Source organism: Oncorhynchus keta, chromosome 19 (assembly GCF_023373465.1).
Source record: "Oncorhynchus keta strain PuntledgeMale-10-30-2019 chromosome 19, Oket_V2, whole genome shotgun sequence".
Taxonomy (NCBI): domain Eukaryota; kingdom Metazoa; phylum Chordata; class Actinopteri; order Salmoniformes; family Salmonidae; genus Oncorhynchus; species Oncorhynchus keta.
In genome coordinates this window covers 57,714,667-57,735,372 of record NC_068439.1, presented here as the reverse complement: position 1 = coordinate 57,735,372, position 20,706 = coordinate 57,714,667, and the positions used below count along the sequence as shown (strand labels likewise).

Below are 20,706 nucleotides of genomic sequence, written 5' to 3'. Positions count from 1 at the left end.
CTGGAGAGGAAGGAAACCGGTCAGGGATTTCACCACGAGGCCAATGGTGACTTTAAAACAGTTGCAGAATTTAATGGTTGTGATAGGAGAAACTGAGGATGGATTAACATTGTAGTTACTCCACAATACTAACATAATTGACTGAATATAAGGGAGCTTGTACAGAATAAAAATATCCCAAAACGTGCATGCTGTTTGCAACAAGACACTAAAGTAATGCGGCAAAAAAATGTGGCAAAATAATTCACTTTTGATCCTGAATACAAAGTGTTACTGCATACCACTCCATATTTGCAAGCATAGTGGTGGCTACATTATGTTATGTGTATGCTTATAATCGTTAAGGACTGGAGCTAAGCACAGGCAAAGTCCTAGAGGAAAACCTGGTTGTTTGTTTCCCCCAGACAATGGGAGATGACTTTACCTTACAGCAGGACAATAACCTAAAAACACAAGGCCAAATCTACCCTGGAGTGGCTTACCAGGAAGACGGTGAATTAATTACAGTTTTGACTTAAATCGGCTTGAAAATCTATGGCAAGACCTGAATGGTTGTCCAGCAATAATCAACAACCAATGTGACAGAGCTTGATGTTTTTAATAGAATAATGGACAAATGTTGCACAATCCTGGTGTGGAAAGCTCTTAGAGACTTACCCAGAAAGACTCACAGCTGTAATCGCTGCCAAAGGTGAATCTAACATGTATTGACTCGGGGTTGAATATGTATCTAATAAGATGTATTGGTTTAATTTTTTATTTTTGTTTACAAGATTTTATTCAACAATGACAGTTTTGTATATATCGTTCACAAAAAAACAACAATTAAATCCGTTTTTAATAGCACTTTGTAACACAATGTGCAAAAAGTCAAGGGGTGTGTACTTTCTGACAGCACTGTATGTAATTCAAAATGTGTATTCTGTTGCTAGCGATATTCATAAAAACATTGATATATTTTATTATTATTATATTATATAACATTATTTTTTAACTGCAATTTCAAAATTTATAATCAAGTTTTTGATTAATTTTTTTTTTCTAAATATGATTTTAATTCCATTCCAAGCATGGTTTTCTTCAATTCTAATTTTCAGTGGCACCTACTGCCAAGAGTATATACATTTGAGACATGAAGTCTTAACCAGGTGACAGCCTGAAAATGATGTTTTCTGGGTTGACTACACTATATCTAGCTTTTCAAACAGAAATTTGCATCCTGTAGCACAAACTCCAAAACGTTCTGGGACACTGTAACGTCCATGGAGAATAAGAGCACCTCCTAGCTGCCCACTGCACTTAGGCTTGGAAACACTGTCAACACCCATAAATCTGCAATAATTGAGAATTTCAATAATCATTTTTCTATGGCTGGCCATGCTTTCCATGTGGCTACCCCTGCCCCGGTAGCATAGCAGCACCCACCTGTAACATGCTCTCCAGCAGGTATATTTCACTGGTCACCCCCAAAGCCAATTCGTCCTTCTGCCCCCTTTCCTTCCAGTTCTCTACTGTCTATGACTGGAACGAACTGCAAAAATCACTGAAGCTGGAGACTTACTCCCTCACTAGCTTTAAGCACCAGCTGTCAGAGCAGATCACTGCACCTGTACATAGCTCATATGTAAATAGCCCATCCAACTACCTCAACTCCATACTGTTATCTATGTATTTATTTTTGCTCCTTTGCACCCCAGTATTTCTACTTGCACACATCTATCACTCCAGTTGCTATATTGTAATTATTTCGCCACTATGGCCTATTTATTGCCTTAGCTCCATTATCCTACCTCATTTGCCCACACTCTATATAGACTTTTTCTACTGTATTATTGACTGTATGTTTGTTCCATGGGAAACTGTTGCACTGCTTTGCTTTATCTTGGCCAGGTCGCAGTTGTAAATGAGAAATTGTTCTCAACTAGCCTTCCTGGTTAAATAAAGGTTAAAAAATGTATATCTAACCACAAATTTGAAAAATTACAGTAATTCTTCTGGTCGCTAAAAAGCTGTTAATGTCCTTTATAAATCCGGTATACAACCTGACCATGATGGCAGAAGATTACAATGTCTTATAATAATGCAACCAGTTTTCCAGCTGGACACTGTCTCTCTGCCTGTCTGACAGCCCGCCTAACTGGGTACCTCAGTCTGGGTAAAAGTTCTCCGATTTAAACATCGCTTCCTGAGGATCTCATTCAGTGGGTGTGGCAACCACTCTAGTCTAGGGCTATGTCCTAATTATTTTTCCTTCTTACCAAAGTGTTTTTGTTCAATTCCCTTCACTGATTTGCAGGAGAACTAGTGTAGACTAGTATAATAAATGTGGCGGAAACTCCCACTAGCCCGTGCATCCACTAATCCAATGCTTTTAGATTTGTGGGAAGTAGTGAATGAGTGCACACTTCAGGACAAAGCAGATGTTATTGTTATTGGGACATGTCTCCCTTGTAAAAGAGGTCTGCTGACCAAGTTGTTCCCAAACCGGCATTTGTGGCGGTACTGCAAGGGGTCTGCTGCCAGAATTATTATTTTTTACATGTAATTATTTTGTTTAAATAAATATTGCTGGGAACTACAGATTTAAACAGATTTGGCCAAGTGTTTTGTGAAATAAATTGAGGGTGAAAACTTTGCAATGTAATGTAGATAATCTACAATATATGCTACCCTTAGATGCACAACAGGGACTGGGAGGCTCACAGGGATCCACAGTACTCTCATCATTGATCCAGTTTTCAACTCTATACTTCTTGTATGCCCTAAAAATGTTATTTTCAGCGTAAATGCACTGCAATTTTAGCTTTAAAACTGCTAAATTCTCACCATGCTCGGAGGTCCCTGATGAATTTGCTATAACAAAAGGGGTCCCAGTCCCAAATAGTTTGAAAACCCCTGTTCTGACCTCAATGGGACTTCCTGGATAAATAAAGGCAAAAAAATAGAAAGCTTATTTTTCTATTTTAGACGTGAATGACTGTGTGAGTAGCCCGTGTCGGAACGGAGGCACCTGCATCGATGGGGTCGACTCCTTCCAGTGCTTCTGTCCTGATGGGTGGGAGGGCCGGCTCTGTGACCTTAGTAAGTTAGCTCTCCTTTTTCTCCTCCTACTTTTTGTATCCTCCTGCTCCAATAATTTTTTCTTCCTACCCTTTCCCCCTGTCGTTCTTCTCCTACTCCTATCTTCTCGTCTTTCTCCTCTTCACCATACTACTCTTCCTCCCCTTTCTCCATCTTCCTTTCCCTCCCATTCACCACCTCCTTATAACACAGCCATTGACATTTTATTTTCCTTTCCTTCCTTCCTCCTCAGATGTGAACGAGTGCAACCATAACCCGTGTAAGAATGGTGGCTTCTGTGTGGATCTGGTCAACGACTTCTACTGCGAGTGTACCAACAACTGGAAGGGCAAGACCTGCCACTCCCGTAAGTGTGTAGGGCTCGACATTAACGCTTTCCTAGGGGAAGTTAAAAAGAAGAAAATAAACTTTCAGGCAAGCAGATTATAGATTTATGTTGTATGAATGGACAAGAAGAAAAAAATTCTATGTATCAAACAAATAGGCTACTCAGAATGTCATCCAGGTATTATTTTATGAAGCTGTTCCTAGCATCATTCATAGGGTTGCACAATTCTGGTAATCTTTCCAAAATCAAGAATTCCCAGTTAGATTCAGGAGAGAATAAGTAGGACATTTGGAATTATGCTCAAATTAATCTAATTTTGCTACCCTAGTCACACAATACAATTCTCAATCATCCTTTTGGCCCATGGTGTTAAACCTTTTTTTTTGGGGGGTGTAAATAACTTGAGCTTTCTGACAAGTAAATCTGTCCTACTTGTCTGAAGGACAAGTGGCTAAAAAAAAAAGGTAATGTCAAGCCCTGCAGTGTCTGCGTGTGCGCTAATCAGATGTGTTGAATGAAATTAATTGCATAATTTAAATTGGACAGACCGAGGTCTATTGGGTCTAAGCAGCTTTGGTATGACATGTAAAATGTGTGCGCACACAGGTGAGAGTCAGTGTGACGCCAACACCTGCAGTAACGGGGGCACCTGCTATGACCACGGGGACGCTTTCCGCTGTGCCTGCCCCCCTGGGAGGGGCGGCAGTACCTGTAACACAGGTGAGGGGGGGGTGGTGCTTTTATGCATTATTTGAATATCTCTCTGTTTGTATCCCCGTCTGTCTCGTCTCTATCGATTCAATGTATTCAGTCTGTATCATATCGTGTCTCACCACTTTATTATTATTATTATTTTTGTCGCCGTCCCTTCCACTCCAGCCAAGAACAGCATGTGTGTGTCCAGCCCCTGCTCCAACGGAGGCACCTGTGTGGGAGGCGGCGACTCCTTCACCTGCATCTGCAAAGAGGGCTGGGAGGGCCCCACCTGCTCCCAAAGTAAGTCGTGGCTTAGATCCCACCGCTGCTACCAGTGTCGCACAAAGGCTACGTCTTCACTTATTTGAAAGGAAATGACTGGTATGGTGGAAACTCCCCCCAAGGCCACACCACCAATCCAATGCTTTTAGATTTGTTTGAAGTAGTGAACGAGTGTACACTTCAAGATAAACAAAACCCAGAGTTTTTCTCAGCGCCTCAATCTTACTCCTGCACATGTCCATGTAGATATGTCTATTTCAAGGGCCTCGTCCTGACTCGAATGCACTTATGCAACTTAAAGATTTTGCCATTTTAGATTCATATATATATATTTTTAAAGCATGGTCTTCACTTTCTTATGACTTTATCTTGTATTTTTCTCCAGACACCAACGACTGTAACCCTCACCCCTGGTACGTGCATTTCCTCCTCTCCTCCCCCTTTGTCATGCCTTTTCTCTGTTTCGAACCTCCCTTTTGCTGTACATCAACCACCATGAATTGTCTCAACGCCACCCCCAACTCGTAAAATACAGGAAAGATGTTCCTTAATCCGAAACCCAGTTTTGGTTTTAAATGAACGGGAGGGGACAATGGAGGCTCTGGGGGCCTTAAATGAGTCCCCCCACCTCCCCCATATAGGAACAACGGGGGAGCAACCTCTACTCCACCTCCCCTTCTCCTGCCCTCCATTCTTCACTGCTGACCTAGGGAGCACAAGGAGGGGAAGGAGGCTGGAAGGGGTTGGATTGAGGAGTGGGGGGTAGATATTAGCATTTGAAAGGTGTGTATTGATGAGCAGAATTTAGCCTTTGTGACTTGGATCCCAACACACACACTTGCACTCTCTCCCCTCTATGCTGTTATGTGTGAGATGAGTCAAGACGGGTACGCTCTGTTTTGGCCTATCTAACCTCATGCTCACTGTTCTCATACTTTCTCTTCCCTCTTTCTTTTTTCCGTCCCTCGATCTTTACAGCTACAACGGTGGTATCTGTGTGGATGGTGTCAACTGGTTTCGATGCGAGTGTGCCCCCGGGTTCGCCGGACCGGACTGTCGTATCAGTAAGTCACAATACGGTTATCCAAGTCATCTTGGAGCAAACACGCTGCTTATGCTCATTGAAATGTCCAGTGTAGCAGGCCTTTGACTCTCACACACACCAATGCATCAACTACCCGAGCTGTCGGACACCACAAACGTAACCATGACAATGACAGAAAGAACAGGGGGGCGACACGTCCCTTTGACCTATTGGGGAGTAGAGGTCATCCTTCCTCTTTTCCTCCCTCAGCGCACACGTACATACTCTCACACACGCAAATTATCTTTCTGTCTTTCAGGCACACGCACGCACATAAACTGAGTAGATGAATTATTCAATGACCCTGAAATTTCTATCTCCTCTCTCGCCTTTGTCAGATGACTAGTGGTTGTCTTTCATTCAGACTTTTACACAGTTTTTCTCACACTGGCTAGGCTAGGCGAAAGATCAGATGCTCTTCTAACATTGTGGCATATTAGACATCCAAATAACCAAGAAACTGTTAGAATTTAGTCAGCGTTAAAGAGCGTGGCATAAATGAGTCAAACATTTATTATTGTGTCAAAATGGACTACAAAGTGTAAATAGGAGCATTTTGGTCATAAAGTCAGATTTATGAGATGATAGGAAAACATTGTATATCATGGAATGAAGGGAGGGCACTAACATTTTTCCTTTGGTTGGGTTTATTTTAATCCTGCCCACAGATGATAGGTCCCCAATGATCATCAATTCAATCTAATAGTAATGCCCATGGTTAATTTTGTTTGTCCCCAACCAGCCCCATAGGGATATCGAATGTCAATCAGTCAATTACCCCACGTACATGCGACAATATTTTAAAGTCAATAGCTCCAAATTTCAATGACCTAAGCATTTAATGAGACAACTTAAATATGGCCAACATGTTAATATTGTTTAGTTTACATTGTGTAATTTATTGACTCTCCCTAACTAGCCTCAGATGGGCTTTCCAATATCAAACCAATTTTGCCATGGTTGAACTGCAACCAGCTGAAGATAATTGGCAAAAGAAGTTGGCTAGCACTAGCTAGCCAATGCGACTTTAAGCCTCAAGACTTGGTTAAACTGTCAAGTTATCTAGAATGGTGAATGACTGGGTACTGTTTTTGCAGAGGGAATGTACAAACGCATGCCACATCCGAACAAACACACAAGAGATCCCCACGTTAAAATCCCCCCAACACAACTTGGCTTCAGTCATGGCCTTTGAATTTCTTAATGACCAAGCCAGAAAAATGACTCATTGCCCGCCCAAATATTTATATATTCTTAATTCCTTTACTTTAGATGTGTGTATTGTTGTGAAATTGTTAGGTATTACTGCACTGTTGGAGCTAGAAAGACAAGCATTTCGCTACACTCGCAATAACATCTGCTAAACACATGTACAGTTGGAAGTTTACATTTAAACTCAGTTTTTCCCAATTCCTGACATTTAATCCAAGTTAAAATTCCCTGTTTTAAAAGCACATGCTTTTTCAGTTCTGCACACACATTTTCTATAGGATTGAGGTCAGGGCTTTGTGATGGCCACTCCCAATACCTTGACTTTGTTGCCCTTAAGCCATTTTGCCACAACTTTTGAAGTATGCTAGGGGTATTTGTCCATTTGGAAGACCCATTTGCAACCAAGCTTTAACTTCCTGTCTGATGTCTTGAGATTTTGCTTCAATATATCCACATAATTTACCTCCCATGATGCCATCTATTTTGTGAAGAGCACCAGTCCCTCCTGTAGCAAAGCACCCCACAACATGATGCTGCCACCCCCGTGCTTCCTGGTTGGGATGGTTCTCTTCGGCTTGCAAGCCTCCCCCTTTTTCCTCCAAACATAACGATGGTCGTGATGGCCAAACAGTTCTATTTTTGTTTAATCAGACCAGAGAACATTTCTCCAAAAAGTACGATCTTTGTCCCCATGTGCAGTTGCAAACTGTAGTCTGGATTTTTTATGCCGGTTTTGAAGCAGTGGCTTCTTCCTTGCTGAGCGGTCTTTCAGATTATGTCGATATTGAACTTGTTTTACTGTGGATATAGATACTTTTGTACCTGTTTCCTCCAGCATTTTCACAAGGTCCTTTGCTGCTGTTCTGGGATTGATTTGCACTTTTCACACAAGTACGTTCATCTCTAGGAGACAACGTGTCTCCTTCCTTTTCAGTATGGCTACGTGGTCCCATGATGTTTATACTTGCATACTATTGGTTGTACAGATGAATGTGGTACCTTCAGGTGTTTGAAAATTGCTCCCAAGGATGAACCAGACTTGTGGAGGTCTACAATTTTGGAGGTCTTGGCTGATTTCTTTTGATTTTCCCATGATGTCAAACAGAGGCACTGAGTTTGAAAGGTAGGCCTTGAAATACATCCACAGGTACACCTCCAATTGACTCAAATTATGTCAATTAGCCTATCAGAAGCTTCTAAAGCCATGACATAATTTTCTGGGATTTTCCAAGCTGTTTAAAGGCAGTCAATTTAGTGTATGTAAACTTCTGACCCACTGGAATTGTGATACAGTTTGTTGGAAAAATTACTTGTCATGCCCAAAACAAGTATTGAAAAATGAGTTTAATGACTCGGACCAACTTGCCAAAAAAATTATTTGATTTATTTCTATAGGTTGTTAACAAGAAATTTGTGGAGAGACCTATGTTGAAAAATGAGTTTTCCCTCCATCAGTTCTCAAACTGTCCGTAATGGGCTTAGAGGCAATTGAGAGAAGCTTGACAGTCTTTCAAGGTAAATCATAAAAATCCATAACTTCATATCTTCATTGGCTAGTAGGCCTGTTGTAAGGCCTCACCAGACATCTGCGGCAACAACGTCGCCTATGGGCACAAACCCACTGTCACTGGACCAGACAGGACTGGCAAAAAGTGCCCTTCACTGACGAGTCGCAGTTTTGTCTCACCAGGGGTGAGGGTCGGATTCACGTTTATCATTGAAGGAATGAGCATTACACAGAGTCCTGTACTCTGCAGTGGGATCGATTTTGGAGGTGGAGGGTCCGTCATGGTCTGGGGCGGTGTCACAGCATCATCGGACTGAGCTTGTTGTCATTGCAGGCAATCGCAATGCTGTGCGTTACAGGCAAGACATCCTCCTCCCTCATGTGGTACCCTTCCTGCAGGCTCATCCTGACATGACCCTCCAGCATGACAATGCCACCAGCCATACTGCTCGTTCTGTGCGTGATTTCATGCAAGACAGGAATGTCAGTGTTCTTCCATGGCCAGCGATGTGCCTTGATCTCAATCCCATTGATCACGTCTGGGACCTGTTGGATCGGAGATTGAGGGCTAGGGCCATTCCCCCCCAGAAATGTCCAGGAACTTGCAGGTGCCTTGGTGGTAGAGAAGGGTAACATCTCACCGCAAGAACTGTCATATCTGATGCAGTCCATGAGGAGGAGCTGCACTGCAGTACTTAATGCAGCTGGTGGCCACCCCAGATACTAGAGGTCGACCGATTTATGATTTTAACGCCGATACCAATACCGATTATTAGAGGACCCAAAAAGCCAATACCGATTAATCGGCCAGTGTCCTTTTTTTTGTTATAATGACAATTACAACAATACTGAATTAACTTATTTTAACTTACTATAATAGTGAGGGGGGAAAGTATTTGAATCCCTGCTGATTTTGTATGTTTGCCCACTGACAAAGAAATTATCAGTCTATAATTTTAATGGTAGGCTTATTTGAATAGTGAAAGACAGAATAACAACAAAAAAATCCAGAAAAACGCATGTCAAAAATGTTAAGTTGATTTGCATTTTAATGGGGGAAATAAGTATTTGACCCCTCTGCAAAACATGACTTAGTACTTGGTGGCAAAACCCTTGTTGGCAATCAGAGGTCAGATGTTTCTTGTAGTTGGCCACCAGGTTTGCACACATCTCAGGGGGGATTTTGCCCCACTCCTCTTTGCAGATCTTCTCCAAGTCATTAAGGTTTCGAGGCTGACGTTTGGCAACTCAATCCTTCAGCTCCCTCCACAGATTTTCTATGGGATTAAGGTCTGGAGACTGGCTAGGCCACTCCAGGACCTTAATGTGTTTCTTCTTGAGCCACTCCTTTGTTGCCTTGGTCGTGTGTTTTGGGTCATTGTCATGCTGGAATACCCATTCACGACCCATGTAATGCCCTGGCTGAGGGAAGGAGGTTCTCACCCAAGATTTGACGGTACATGGCCCCGTCCAGCGTCCCTTTGATGCTGTGAAGTTGTCCTGTCCCCTTAGCAGAAAAACACCCCCTCCATGTTTATAATATATAATAATATATGCATAATGTTTCCACCTCCATGTTTGACCAAAGCGACTTCAGTCATGTGTGCATACATTCTATGTGGGGATGGTGTTCTTGGGTCATAGGCAGCATTTCTCCTCCAAACACTGTGTTGAGTTGATGCCAAAGAGCTCCATTTTGGTCTCATCTGACCACAATACTTTCACCCAGTTGTCCTCTGAATCATTCAGATGTTCATTGGCAAACTTCAGACGGGCCTGTATATGTGCTTTCTTGAGCAGGGGGACCTCGCGTGCGCTGCAGGATTTCAGTCCTTCGCGGCATAGTGTCTTACCAATTGTTTTCTTGGTGACTATGGTCCCAGCCGCCTTGATCATTGACAAGATCATCCCGTGTAGTTCTGGGCTGATTCCTCACCGTTCTCATGATCATTGCAACTCCATTAGGTGAAATCTTGCATGGAGCCCCAGGCCAAGGTAGATTGAAAGTTATTTTGTATTTATTCCATTTGCGAATAATCGCACCAACTGTCACCTTCTCACCAAGCTGCTTGGCGATGGTCTTGTAGCCCATTCAAGCCTTGTGTAGGTCTACAATCTTGTCCCTGATATCCTTGGAGAGCTCTTTGGTCTTGGCCATGGTGGAGAGTTTGGAATCTGATTGCTTCTGTGGAAAGGTGTCTTTTATACAGGTAACACCTGGGAGCCAGAAATCTTTCTGATTTGAGAGGGAGTCAAATACTTATTTCCCTCATTGAAATGCAAATTCATTTAACATTTTTGACATGCATTTTTCTGGATTTTTGTGTTATTCTGTGTCTCACTGTTCAAATAAACCTACCATTAAAATTATAGACGGATCATTTCTTTGTCAGTGGGCAAATGTACAAAATCAGCAGGGGATCAGATACTTTTTCCCCTCACTTGTACATCAATAAAATCAATTTAGCCTCAAATAATGAAACTCGTTCAATTTGGTTTAAATAATGGAAAAACAAAGTGTTGGAGTAGAAAGTAAAAATACAATATGTGCCATGTAAGAAAGCTAACGTTTAAGTTCCTTGCTCAGAACATGAGCGCACACTCTAACACCAGCGTTATCTCGGGAGTTGATAGGCTTGAAGTCATAAACAGTTAATATTGCCTGCTAATTTCTTTTAGCTAAATATGCAGGTTTAAAAATATATACTTCTAAGAAAGGCATTGATGTCTATGGTTAGATACACGTTGGAGCAACGACAGTCCTTTTTCGCGAATGCGCACCGATTATATGCAACGCAGGACACGCTAGATAAACTAGTAATATCATCAACCATGTGTAGTTAACTAGTGATTATGGTTGATTGTTTTTATAAGATATGTTTAATGCTAGCTAGCAACTTGAATTCTTACCGTAACAAGCATGCTCCTCGTGAGGCAGGTGGTTAGAGCGTTGGACTTGTTAACCACAAGGTTGAAAGACTGAATCCCTGAGCTGACAAGGTAAAAGGTAATTCTGTCATTCTGCCCCTGAACAAGGCAGTTAAACCCACCGTTCCTAGGCAGTCATTGAAAATAAGAATGTGTTCTGCTAGCTAGGAGCAATACTTATTTTCCACCATGATTTGCAAATAAATTCATAAATCCTACAATATGATTTTCTGGGTTTTTTTTTCTCCCCTCATTTTGTCCGTCATAGTTGAAGTGTACCTATGAAAATTACAGGCCTCATCTTTTTAAGTGGGAGAACTTTCACAATTGGTGGCTGACTAAATACTTTTTTGCCCCACTGTACATGCCTCCCTACCGGATACCATGGTTCAATCGTTCTCCATCCTTCCTCATCCCATCTGTTTCATGCCTGTCTAAGTAAGCATAAAAACACTTATGTAAAGCCTCCCTAGTGGCACAGTGGTCTGAGGCAGTGCTTGAGGTGTCACTATAGACCCGGGTTCGATCCCAGGCTGTGTCACACCCGGCCGTAACCTGGACACATAGGGTTGCGCACAATTGGCAAAGCTTCGTCCGGGTTAGTGGAGGGTTTGGCTGGGGAGGCTTTACTTGGCTCATCGTGCTCTAGTGACTCCTTGTGGCAGTCCGGGCGCCTGCAGGCTGATTTCGGTCAGCAGTAGAACGTTGTTTCCTCCGACACATTGGTGCAGCTGGCTTCCGGGTTTAGTGGGCGAGTGTTAAAAAGCCCCGTTTCGCTGGTCATGTTTTGGAGGACAAATGACTCGCGCTTCGCCTCTCCCGAGCCCGTTGGGGAGTTGCAGCAGAGATACGCAAGATCATAATTGGATCACAATTGCATATCAACAAAAAGGGGGGGAAAATCCCCCAAATAATTACTTCTATTATTATTATTATTATTATTATTATAATCTCCCTTCCTCTCATCTTCTCTCTTCTCGTTCAGATATAGATGAGTGCCAGTCGTCTCCCTGCGCGTACGGTGCCACCTGCGTGGATGAGATCAACGGCTTCCGCTGCGTCTGCCCACTGGGGCGAACGGGCCCACAGTGCCAAGAGTGTGAGTCTCACTCCCCCCTCGTGATGCACACACATGCACGCACGAGGATGAGTGTCACTTCATTGGAGAATCAAGACCTTCATGTCTTGTTATGGCAACATGCTCTTACTGTCTGCCTAGACACAATTGACCTTAGCCTCTGAGGTTTCAGTTGATTGACAGCAGTATGTTACTGTGTGTGTGTCTGTGCGCGTTTGTAGTTATCGGTATCGGGAAGAGCTGCCACTATGCCGGCCTGCAATTCCTTCATGGCAGTCGATGGGAAGAGGAGTGCAACAACTGCCACTGTGTCGATGGCAAAGTGGAGTGTACCAAGGTGAGTGTACACTCTCGCACCGAATTCACACATGCACATCGCTCGTGCACACACCACACACTCACTAATAAATTAAACTAATTGGGACTTCAATACCTGGAGCGTACAACACTGAAACGGGGCCTCTTATTGGTCCAGAGGCTTGTGGTTGACCCCTCTGACCTTTTACCCCCACAGGTCATCTGCGGACAGCGGCTGTGCCTTCTCCCAGGGTCATCAAAGTCAACGGGTGAGGAATGTGCCCAGGCGGGCCCAGTTGGGCGTGAGTGCCAGGAGCACAGCTACCTCGCCTGCTTCTCGCCCCCCTGCCATCGTTGGGGGGTGTGCTCATCCTCCTCCGGCAGTGGTGAGCCCGCACCCCACGACCACACCAAGTGCCAGCCCAACAGTGGGCACCTGGACAACAGCTGTGCCCGCATCACGCTCATCTTCAACCGGGCCAAAGTGCCAGTGGTGAGTGTCTTATCTTTGTACACACCGATGGTTGATGTTATCACATAGAATGGAAGTACCAGCTTTACAGGAAGCACTGTGGTGCAAGTTGCTTTCCTCCTACATTCACAAACTGTATCTATGTGTAATCTCCAGGGCACGACGGTGGAGAACATCTGTTCAGAGCTGAGATACCTGCCTGCCACCCGATCCCTGGCCAAAGACCACGCCCTCCTTGTGCTCTGTGACCTCTCCTACACCAATCAGGATGCTGTAGAAGTTGCCATAGTAAGTCCGCTCCTCTGGCTAGCCAATCGAAATCAATTCCTCATCTCGGACTTCCGCCATTAGGGACAACTGACTGCAGGTTGTTGTTCTTTTCCGACATTCTGGTAAATCATGCATTAATGTCAATAGAAGATTCATGCCGGGCGCTCAACTTTGGTTTTTGAAGTGAGGGGGACAACTTGGCTTGGTCTGATGGTCCTCCCAGTTTTTGGGGCATCTACTGCTCATTTCCTGAATTTCTATGCGATCTATTATGATGCATGGCCCTTCTAGCCATCTCTATTTAGAACAAAAATGCAGAAATGCCACAGTCATTAAGCTTGATGAGAGACTATTATTAAATATGAGAGAGAGCAGAGAGCGCTTCCAAAGTGCTGTTATACTTTCCATGTCTGTCCAAACGGTTCGAGCTTCTAATTTTAACAATGAATCTCTCCAGAAATGTCTCACTGTTGCTGCCTGTTATAGACCCCCCTCAGCTCCCAACTGTGCCCTGGACACCATATGTGAATTGATTGCCCTCATTTATCTTCAGAGTTTGTTCTGTTAGGTGACCTAAACAGGGATATGCTTAACACCCCAAGCAAGATGCCCTCAATCTCAAATCAATTATGAAGGAACCTACCAGGTACAACCCTAAATCTGTAAACATGGGCACTCTCATAGATATTATCCTGACCAACTTGCCCTCCAAATATATCTCTGCTGTTTTCAATCAGGATCTCAGTGATCACTGCCTCATTGCCTGCATCCACTATGAGTCTGCGGTCAAATGACCACCCCTCATCACTGTCAAATGCTCCCTAAAACACTTCTGCGAGCAGGCCTTTCTAATTGACCTCATCCCGTCAGTTGAGGATGCCTGGTCGCTTTTTAAAAGTTATTTAAAACATCCTGTGGCGGACCCCAATAACATCGAATAGTCCCCCCGATATGCAACTGTTCAGGGAAGTCAGGAATACACACAGTCAGTCAGGAAATCCAAGGCTAGCTTTTCCAAACAGAAATTTGCTTCCTGTAGCTCTAACTCCAAAATGTTTTTGGACACCGTAAAGTCCATAGAGATCACGAGCACCTCCCCCCAGCTGCCCACTGCACTGAGGCTAGGTAACACAGTTACCACTGATAAATCCATGTTGATCGAAAATTTCAATAAGCATTCCTCTACGGCTGGCCATGCTTTCCTCCTTGCTACCCCAACCCCGGCCAACAGCTCCGCATCCCCAGCAGCTACTTCCCCAGCTTCTCCGTCACTCAAAATTCAGATAGATGTTCTGAAAGAGCTGCGAAACCTGGACCCGTACAAATCAGCTGGGCTAGACAATCTGGACCCTCTCTTTTTAAAATGATCCGCCGCTATTGTTGCAACCCCTATTTACCAGTCTGTTCAGCCGTCTTCATCGACCTGGCCAAGGCTTTCGACTCTGTCAATCACCGTATTCTTATCGGCAGACTCAATAGCCTTGGTTTCTCAAATGACTGCCTCGCCTGGTTTACCAACTACTTCTCTGATAGAGTTCAGTGTGTCAAATCGGAGGGCCTGTTGTCCGGACCTCTGGCAGTCACTATGGGGATACCACAGGGTTAAATTCTTAGGCCGACTCTTTTCTCTGTGTATATCAACAATGTCACTCTTGCTGCGGTGGATTCCCTGATCCACCTCCGTGCAGACGACACCATTCTGTTTTCGTCTGGCCCTTTGGACACTTAACTAACCTCCCAAACGAGCTTCAATACCATACAACACTCCTTCCGTGGCCTCCAACTGCTCTTAAACGCTAGTAAAATCAAATTGGATGTGGTCTATCACAATGCCATCTGTACCAAAGCTCCTTATACTACCCACCTGTATGCTCTAGTCGGTTGGCCCTCGCTACATATTCGTCGCCAGACCCACTGGCTCCAGGTCATCTATAAGTCTATGCTAGGTAAAGCTCTGCCTTCTCAGCTCACTGATCACGGTAACAACACCCACCTGTAGCACGCGCTCCAGCAGGTTTTTCTCACTGGTCATCCCTAAAGCCAACACCTACTTTGGCCACCTTCCAGTTCTCTGCTGCCAGTGACTGGAACGAATTGCAAGAATCTCTGAAGCTGGAGACTTTCCCTCACTAACTTTAAACATCAGCTAACCGATCGCTGTACGTAGTCCATCTGTAAATAGCCCACCCAATCTACCTACCTCATCCCCCATATTGTTTTTATTTACTTTGCTGCTCTTTTGCACACCAGTATCACTACTTACACACCATCTGCTCATCTATCACTCCAGTGTTAATCTGCTAAATTGTAATTCCTTCGCTACGATGGCCTATTTATTGCCGTAACACCTCATGCCGTTTGCACATACTGTATACAGACTCTTTTTATCTATTGTGTTATTGACTGTAAGCTTGTTTATTCCATTTGTAACTCTATTGTTTCTGTCACACTGCTTTGCTTTATCTTGGCCACAGATGCAGTTGTAAATGAGAACTTGCTAGCTTACCTGGTTAAAGATGAACTAAAAACATAAAAAAATATATTTTAAGTAATTAAACTGAACTAGATCAATGATAATTCAACAATCAGTTTTGTGTTGCTCCTTTAACCAATTGCATCACAAGTGAACAGTTCTTACAAATAAAGTATGAAGACCTAACTTTTGTTTGTCTTTATGACATCCTCTATCAAATTTCAGCCAACCCGAGCCGCGTGCACACCGATCCTCACCAGTCTAGTCAATAACTCGACTTTCTCCCCAACAACTTCCTTAGTCTTTTTTGGGGCTGTATCAAGGGAAGGGTTTGGAAATCATAAGTTTAATAAAAACACACATTAACACAAACAGTATATCCTCCATATAATTCATATCATAGACCTTAATAATACTGTAAAGCTCTTTTTAATTGCACACACTATAGCTGGGTCACCCCGTCCTGCCCCTAGGGGTCCACGGCCCTGCAGCATCCCAACCCCATTTCGCTCTAGGGTATTAGGGAAACATGAATTATTGGTTTCAGCTGTGTTAGGCCAAGGCCAGAGTGACTACCATCAGTACAGCAGATCCCCAGAGCCAGGACTGAGCAGCACAGAAGCTAGGGATTGACTAAATAGCTGCCTTCCCTGACATTGGCATGTTTTCAATACAGACTCCTTTTGTTGTACAGTATTGCATATAAAGCATCAGACCTTATGAAAGTTGCACAGTATACACTTAATCTTGTAATCAATCAAATCTAGTGATAAATAACTTGACATTTCTGCTATACATTGTGGGAGGATAACCAACCTTACACTTAATGGCAAAGCATTTCTTAGCCGCTATGAATGCTAGGTTAGTTTCTTCTGATAAGTCTCCAGTATCAACATTTCCAAGCATACAAAAACCGGGACAATCTGTAGACATGCTGAGATAAAAGAACATAGTCTTTGCCAGAATTCAGCCAGGCATCACAACACCATAATATATGCAAATAGATCCCCTTTTTGTGGGGAAGGCTCAAAAAGCTCTCAAAAAGGAAAGGGCTTGGGCTCTGTTTGAGAATCACTTTTTTGTTGCATGGGCTCTGTTTTAAAAATATCACTTAAACTTCTGATTTCATTTGCATTGCGCAGCCATGTAGCCTATAGGCATAGACCAGTAACATAACTGAACTCAATATTCTATTCTTTAAAATGTTTCTTAGAACCTGCCTAAAATGAAGTAAAAAAGGCTTTTCTTTGGTGTATAGTCAGAGGATTTATTAAAATAGATGCCCACCCACATCGGCCCAGTGTGATGGTGTGTTCAGTGGCTGGTGATGAATCAATCAATACATTGTTGCTCTGAACGCACAGGACAGGCAGAGAGATGCGCCCATTCAAAAATACCATCCTAATATTAAGAGTCCTGTCACCCCCCGGCCCCCTTTTTCCCGCATCGTTGGCGCCACCATTCGAACTGGTCTGAATTGCTAGTTGGGTTGGGGGTATTCCAATGACTTGGGTCTGGGGTTGTTGTAACTGATTCTGATGGTTGTCTATTGTATTTAATTTGAGCTTAAAGGCCATGGAACAATTCTCTGATTGTATTGGGATAAAGAGTGGGCATTGTCTGGTAACAACTGTGCTGCCTGGAGCTGTATGCATGGAAATGTGTGTTGGTGGGGTTACTGTTAAGGTGAGGGGTTTATTATTAATGAAATTGGGGGCATGTGTTTTGGTGGTTTGTGTAAGAGGTTCTTATGATCATTAACCACGTTACTGTTTTGGGGTGATTTTAATGTGCCTTGCATTAAATGATTAGTTTCACTCCCCATTACACATGTGCACACACACAGCTTCGTAGACTTAATGACACACGCACAGATACAGGATGATGCCACTCAAGGAGTTTAATCCTGTAAATAAAATGCCACACAACACTCCCTCTTTCCTTTTCTCACCCCTTCCCCCTTTCTTTACTGTTTTCCAGTCGTTCCAGCCGGATGAGCAGCCTGACCACAGTCTGATCCAAGAGGCGGCCAGCACCATTGTGGGCACACTGTCTAAGCGTCACAACAGCACAGTCATGCTGGCTGTCATTGAGGTCAAAGTGGAAACGCAGGTCATGCCCCCCACAGTGGGTAAGTAAAATGCCTGAGGTTGACCCCCAGGGCTGTGTTATAGTCCTTCAATTCCTCATTTGAGGCGCTGTCTTCCTAAAGGCACTAAGTTTACCTGCTGAAGCCAATTGATTTTATAGCCGCGGTCATAAACCGTGTCAGTGGCCGTCACTCCACGTCTCAAAAACAGGGCTTAAAAACCCCTGCATGTTACCTTAATGGGGTGACTCACTAACAACCTCAGTCTGCACACTTCAACATGTAGTGCATCCATGTACACTATTAAATGTCATGAGTCCTTAAGATGACCAACTGCACGTAGGGAGAATGGTATTTCATCCTTGCATTCTAACTTGGCTGCCTCAGCTCTACTTAAAGATGTATTCAGAAATCGCTCTGCTATTTTCTGTTTGCTAAAATTTGAATAATTTGCTTAATTTCAGTTGACGTAACAAAACAAGCAAGTATTGGTTAAACATCATTGTACCATCTAAACCACTGCAAAAATATTGTATTTGCAGCTGTTCGAACTGAAAGTGAAAGACGCAAAAACAAAACTTGAGCACGGGAAGCATATAAATAGATCAGGTCTACCAATTCATAGACTTCCTTTAATGAGAATGACAGATCTATAACTAACATTTCTATATGAATTTGGTCGAGTTGCCCAAAACGTTACATATTGCAGCTTTATAATTTTGCTGTGTTTTATGTTGAGCAATCCATTTGAACCCAGTTTCTTTTCTCTCTTTCTGTATTTCCCTCTTTCTCTTGGTGGCGTAGACTACCTTGTGCCCATTCTGTGTGTGGTCTTCTGTGTACTCTGGCTCTTCTGCATCATTGTGTGCGTGTGGTGGACACGCAAGCGGAGAAAAGAGCGCGAGAGGAGGGTGCGCGGCCCCATCGACGAGAGCGTCAACAACCAGTGGGAGCCCCTGCGGCCCGTTGGAGGACGTCAACAACCGCAGCTCAAAGACAACAATGAGGCCCAACAGGAGCGCAAAAAGCTCATGGGCTCCCCCTCCAGGATGCGTGATGGAGGGGAGGAAGAGGAGGAGGAGGAGACAGAGGGAGAGATGGAGTTCGAGGAGGAGGACGTAGAAGCGGAAGCAGGCAAGGGGCCCGTCTGTAAGTACTCTAAAACCGGAGTGCAGTCCAAAGGGGATGTGATCTGCACTTTGCGGAGTTTGCCCTTAAAAACACCCATCCGGACCACCACCAAAGACAACCTCTGGAAAAATGTCAACGCCTCCCTGGCTGGCCAAGACGTCAAAGACCATTTTGTATGAACAAACAGGACTCTGAAACGGACTCACTCCACAGCCCCGACCGAGGAAAGATGGGGAGGATCCTATATATTGTACTATTAAAAGAGCGGCTTTTCAGTTATTTTGCTGTCGTCTGTAATGATTTGTTTTGGGGGGTGATAACGCGAGGGGGCATTTCTTTTTATGTACAGATGAAGCATAATTGTATTACTTTTGAACGAGGAAAAGTGAGGCCTCGCCTTTGTTTGAATTGTACTGTTAAAATGAGCGAAGATAAAGTCCAAAATGGAGGGGGGGAATAACCTGTATAAAGACCTTTTTTGTTTGTTGATTGTGATTTTGTTTAATTGTGAGTGGGCCCTTTTGGTTGTGACAGAGACTGGGGGGGATTTTCGGGGGACTCGGTTGACCACTGCAACAGAGGTTACTGCGGCAACCCACCCATCTCTTTCTTTGCCCGGCGTGCCCGTCTGCAGCCGTCCCGCGCCAGCCTTACCAAGAGCACAGCCTCGGGGGAAAGAAACCCCTGTGCCTACTATGTGGCCTTCACATTTTTTCGGTTTTCACATCTCTTGGTTTTCTAGGCTGAAAGCTCTGTTTAAAGCATTGCAGTATTTGAGTTGGTAGCAAGTGCCTTTCTATGAGCTCTGTAATACTCCATACTACAGCCGAGGTTCCCGAGTCTCGCTGCCCAGTTTGACCCCAATGATTACCACTCAAAGGGATAGGTGTGTATCCAGAGAGTGCGCCCTCATAGCAACACCATTTCAAAGGTATTCGATTAAAAAAACTAGAAATCTGTACATAGGTGTATATAATAAAGGAGTCGCTGTGTATATTTGAATTTAGTAACTTAAAGACTATTCACTTTTTTTTATTTTATTTTTTATTTTTTTTACAATGCCATTCCTTTTATTTATGCCAGTTCAAAGGAGAATATACAGCGTCCCACAGTCAAGAGCATTTGCATTAAGGTGCCCCTTATAAAGGACTTATGGCGGGTTTCAAGTAGTTAATTAACTCTTGTTATTTCCTTTCAAACATATGTTATACATCCTCAATCCACATTTACAGGGTAGTGGTTGTAATGTATTGAATGGTGACTGTTGTTTTAGTTCTTGCCGGATAGTGAGCAAATGGGTGAAATCATAATATACCCAGATCTGCTCCTGATTATTACGGGTGCCACCAAATCATCCGGGGAAATGTAACTGATGACCAGGGTTCTAGATAATATCTGATGTGAACCAGGGTCTGTGTGAAGGATTGATAACAGCCTTCTATTTGGCGAGCACTACCACAATGATTTATGAACGATATTTTGGTATTCAATACTGCCCGTTTGTATACTAGTGTAAAAACTCCCCAAGTTGTAAAGCCTTTATAGAGGGTTCCTTAATGTAAAGTTATATTTATCTAATCAAGGGTCATCTTTTTGTTGGTTTGTTTATTAAGGAAAGTATCTCTTAAAAATTGTGTGGTGTATCGTGGCGTGTTTTGTTCGCCTCAGTAAAGCTCTCTCTTCCCTGTTTCACTTTGCTGTCAAAGGAGTTTTCTGGGAAAATAGTGATGGACGTTCCTAACCTGTGGCAAGACTAGTTTGTCAAACCATGTGAAAAA

The 20,706-nt window shown here is 43.4% G+C and overlaps 1 protein-coding gene across 4 annotated transcripts in view; it reads left to right on the top strand.

Annotated features, from left to right (window-relative positions):
* The window catches only part of jag2b (jagged canonical Notch ligand 2b), a 104,682-nt gene extending 85,475 nt beyond the window's left edge, over positions 1-19,207 (top strand). For all 4 annotated transcript variants that reach the window (XM_035794003.2, XM_035794005.2, XM_035794004.2 and 1 more), the window contains 12 exons: positions 2,968-3,081; positions 3,314-3,427; positions 4,016-4,129; positions 4,289-4,405; positions 4,773-4,800; positions 5,366-5,451; positions 12,104-12,217; positions 12,418-12,533; positions 12,711-12,986; positions 13,122-13,253; positions 17,689-17,839; positions 18,602-19,207. In XM_035794003.2, coding sequence (XP_035649896.1) covers positions 2,968-3,081; positions 3,314-3,427; positions 4,016-4,129; positions 4,289-4,405; positions 4,773-4,800; positions 5,366-5,451; positions 12,104-12,217; positions 12,418-12,533; positions 12,711-12,986; positions 13,122-13,253; positions 17,689-17,839; positions 18,602-19,107 — 1,868 coding nt within the window. In that variant the 3' untranslated portion in view covers positions 19,108-19,207. The remainder of the gene's footprint in view (positions 1-2,967; positions 3,082-3,313; positions 3,428-4,015; positions 4,130-4,288; positions 4,406-4,772; positions 4,801-5,365; positions 5,452-12,103; positions 12,218-12,417; positions 12,534-12,710; positions 12,987-13,121; positions 13,254-17,688; positions 17,840-18,601) is intronic.
* Positions 19,208-20,706: the final 1,499 nt, after the last annotated feature.